This window comes from Vigna angularis, chromosome 2, assembly GCF_016808095.1.
Source record: "Vigna angularis cultivar LongXiaoDou No.4 chromosome 2, ASM1680809v1, whole genome shotgun sequence".
NCBI classification, from domain to species: Eukaryota; Viridiplantae; Streptophyta; class Magnoliopsida; order Fabales; family Fabaceae; genus Vigna; species Vigna angularis.
The window spans coordinates 17590923-17594596 of NC_068971.1; the positions used below are offsets into that span (position 1 = coordinate 17590923).

The 3674-nt window shown below is 36.4% G+C and overlaps 1 protein-coding gene across 1 annotated transcript; it reads right to left on the reverse strand.

Moving 5' to 3' along the window:
- Positions 1-440: 440 nt before the first annotated feature.
- LOC108329798 (transcription factor DIVARICATA) lies at positions 441-3026 on the reverse strand. Its single transcript, XM_017564188.2, is given in 4 exon segments — positions 441-913; positions 915-1322; positions 1899-2330; positions 2420-3026. Coding segments are annotated over 4 exon segments (1008 nt in total). The 5' UTR covers positions 2524-3026; the 3' UTR covers positions 441-849.
- Between the last annotated feature and the right edge of the window lie 648 nt (positions 3027-3674).

Consider the following 3674-nt stretch of genomic DNA (forward strand, 5'->3'; position numbering starts at 1 on the left):
CACTACAATTCTCCTTCAATCTTCACTATCAATACTCATTCTCCACGTAAGATCAATACACCAATTGTCAGCAATATGAGCATATAATTAATCAAAAGTAACTCGTGGACTTTAATTAGGGGAAGCACATTCAACAATAAACTATTGCACAATTGTGGACTTTCACCTTAGATCTTAATGTCCACCAACTTGTACAACTAATGGTTCCAAGACATTATGTTTCATATCAAATGCTTTATGATTGATCACATTCTTTTTGGTACACCAGGACCAAAGTTCTGTCCAATTCCTCACCACATTTCAAAAAGCTCTGCTATAATCATACTTTATGGCTTTAGATACAATCCTGTTAAGCTAATAAAAACTAACACTCCAAATTGCTTTATATTACACCACTAGTGCATCAACATCATTGATGCTTTTATTTAATTCTTTATGGAAACTTGGAACTCAATATTTATTTGAAGCATCTTTCAAAAAGGTAAGAGATAACTGCTCTTCCTCAGGGCAATCTGCAGAGAACTCTTGCCTGTATGGGAAGATGAACATCAGATGAAAGCTCACTCAAGCTTTCCATCTAGCTACAATCAAATTACCAAACATGTATTCTGAAGATCATATTACACATCACCAAACTCAACTCCTCAGACAGACTAGTTTCAGAATCTTAATATCAGAACAAGATTCCAACTAATCTCTACATACATTCTAGTTACTAAGGACTAACTCCAGTCCCTCCTCAACATATTCACACAAACTATCTATGAAGCAATCCAACATCGCTGAAAAGGGTTCAAATTCAAACTTTTAGTACCTTCAAAACTCTATACCCTGAATGAGATGCACAGATCATTGACGTTGCATCAATTGCATTTGCACACTGGTATCACAAGGTGAAAACTGGCATCCATGGAGATTGTCTAAGTATATTATGCTCCTGTGGTCTAGATTCATATGAAGAAATCCCATGCAGTGGTGCTGCCATGAACATGTTTCCATTTGTTGAATTGAAAACAAAAGGCATGTCATCACATGGCGATTTCCAATCATATTCCTGCTTAACCATGCTAGACAATTTCTGATTCTGTAGGGGTGAAGAAGGCCTGGTAGTGTCTGATGAAGGAGATTTTGTTTCTTGGAGATTGACCATTGTGATGTCATGGATACTGGATCTCCTCTTGTCCTTCCCCCCTGTAAGCTGCCTGATGAAGTACTTCTGAGCATGACTTGCAACCTGGGTAGGTGTCCTTGTGGTCACAAAGTTCCTTGAAATGTTTCTCCAATCCCCTTTACCATACTTCTTCAGACCAAGCAGAAATTGCCTGTGTTGTTTTCAATAACCAAAGACTTCAGAACAGGCAAATAGCACAAACCCTGAACATGAGGCAGATATGCAAATGCAAGAAACCAACAAGAGAAACATTTTCCAAGGGAAAAATAACATAAAAATCAGGCAGATACTTATAAACACTCAAACATACAAACACATAAATCAAACATCCTAAGCTAACCTATAAGCAAGTCTTTTATACAGCAGGTACAGTTGTAGTTACTGTTTTGTTACAAATCTTGATGGTATTTAAGATAACCAGTTGACAGGAAAGTACAGATAAATGTAGTCGATAGGGAAGAACAGATGAATGCATCTGATGTGACCATAATTGTAGTCCCAAAGACCCCAAAAACCTAAATCAACCATAATTGTAGTTGAAATTGAAAACAAAATCGCAGTGGCATATCCCTTTTAAAAAAATACTTAAACAACTTAACTAGAAAGCATTTTAGCATCCTAGCTAAGCAACGATTAATCAACCATAATTTTGAACATGATCTAAATTGGGATCACTGCTAAAGGCACGACACACACCAAAAGAAGGTGATGAGATGGAGTCATTTACCTGTGCTCTTCTTCAGTCCATGGCACTCCTTTCTTCCTTTCCTGCTCAGATGGCCTAGTGGATGCACCCCTTTTCCCACCAACAGTACAAAAGTGCTTGAACTCGTCATAGCTTTGACTGTTAACCCACTCCAATGTGAAAGAACTGGTAGTATAGCCAGGAACTGGAATCAAACCTGCTTCAATGACACTCACATCTTCCTCAAGCTCTCTGTACTGTTGGATCACATCACCAACAGTTTTCCCAGGAATCATGGCTGCCACCATCATCCATCTATCAGGGGTGTCCTTATCATAGTAAGCCAAAGCATTCTCAAACAGCTTGTTCTCTTCCGCAGTCCATCCTCCTCCCTGGCTTTCCTGGAACAACCAGTTGGAATTTTGGAGATAGGAGGCTGGAGACAGTACTTCAATTGCCCTATTCATGATCTCACTAACAATTGAACATAGCAAGCAGTTTAAAACAACAAATTTTGAAATCAATTCTCTCTCTCTCAGAAAAGTTCAAAGAGAGAGAGATACCCGAGATAGGAATGCACAGGATAGGAGCTTATATTGGACAAAGGAATCCAAATCCAAAGAGACTTTGTTCGAAAACTGAAGAGAATCAATGAGGGGCAAAGCATAAACCCAGAAGAAACTCTTCAGATCTAAGAGAAGAGGAAACAATCAGCATAGCAACCAAAGGAGAAAAGAAAAGGCTAAACCCATATGAAAATTATAGAGTGACACTCAATAATTGGTAGGGCTGTGAAGTGCATATAAGATACACGTATCTAAGTGGTATTGGAGTATTGGTGGTAGAATCTTTGGTAGAAGCAAAAACAGTAAAGAGGGGGCAACTGGGAAAAGCAAAAAGGTAGAGATTTGAAGAGAAATATAAGTGGGTGTGAGGTGTGTGCAGTGCAGAGAGTGGTAGGAGTGAAGAGAAATGTGTGAAGTGATTGAAAGACAGCGATCTATGGAACAGAGAAGAGGAGAGAGATAGTCAAAAGGGTTGAGTTGTGATTGGTGCAGAGGATGTTTGTGGGGGCTGAGAATGAGACTAATAAGCTGACAGTGACTCACTAACAATCTTTGGTTTGGGTTTTGAGTGAGACCATGAAGCTGTCCTTGTCAACTCATCAAACCATTGACAATGGAGAAATGAGAGCAACGTTGAGGCTGGCTAAAGACTCCAATACCCACTGTTCATTTTTTCTTTATGCTATTTATGCAACTATTTTTTTCTGTTCGTAGGATTTTTTTCCCCGTCTCTAAATAAAAACTATTTGATTTAGCATTTTGGTATACATTTTTTAATCTCATTTTCTTTTTACCGTGTAAAATTATAACCATTAAGTTAAAATTATTTTTCTATGAATTTAAACAAACTAAAGAATATATGCATACGACTTAAAATAATTAATTTCTAAATTTGAAGATTTCAATGTAAAATTATACAGGTATGCCATTTGTAATAGTTTAAAATTTCCAATATAATAATTGAGTTAAGAACACATTTTAATAAAAAAATTTAGGATTTTAAAATGTCAAAAATCCTATTAATTAGATTTATTCAAAAGTTTTAAGACTAAAATCACGTTTGAACGAAAGCAGTAAAAAAAAAAGTAAAACGCTTTTTTTTTTTTTTTTTTTTAACTTTGGAGACTTTTAAGGAGAGAAAGTAAGGTGAAATTTAAGGATTGAAACTGATGGTTTTTTCAAAATATTGATTAAGTGGTTGTGATTTTAAGAGCATTAAATTTGTTTTCTTAGTCCGTTTTTCTTATAGTTC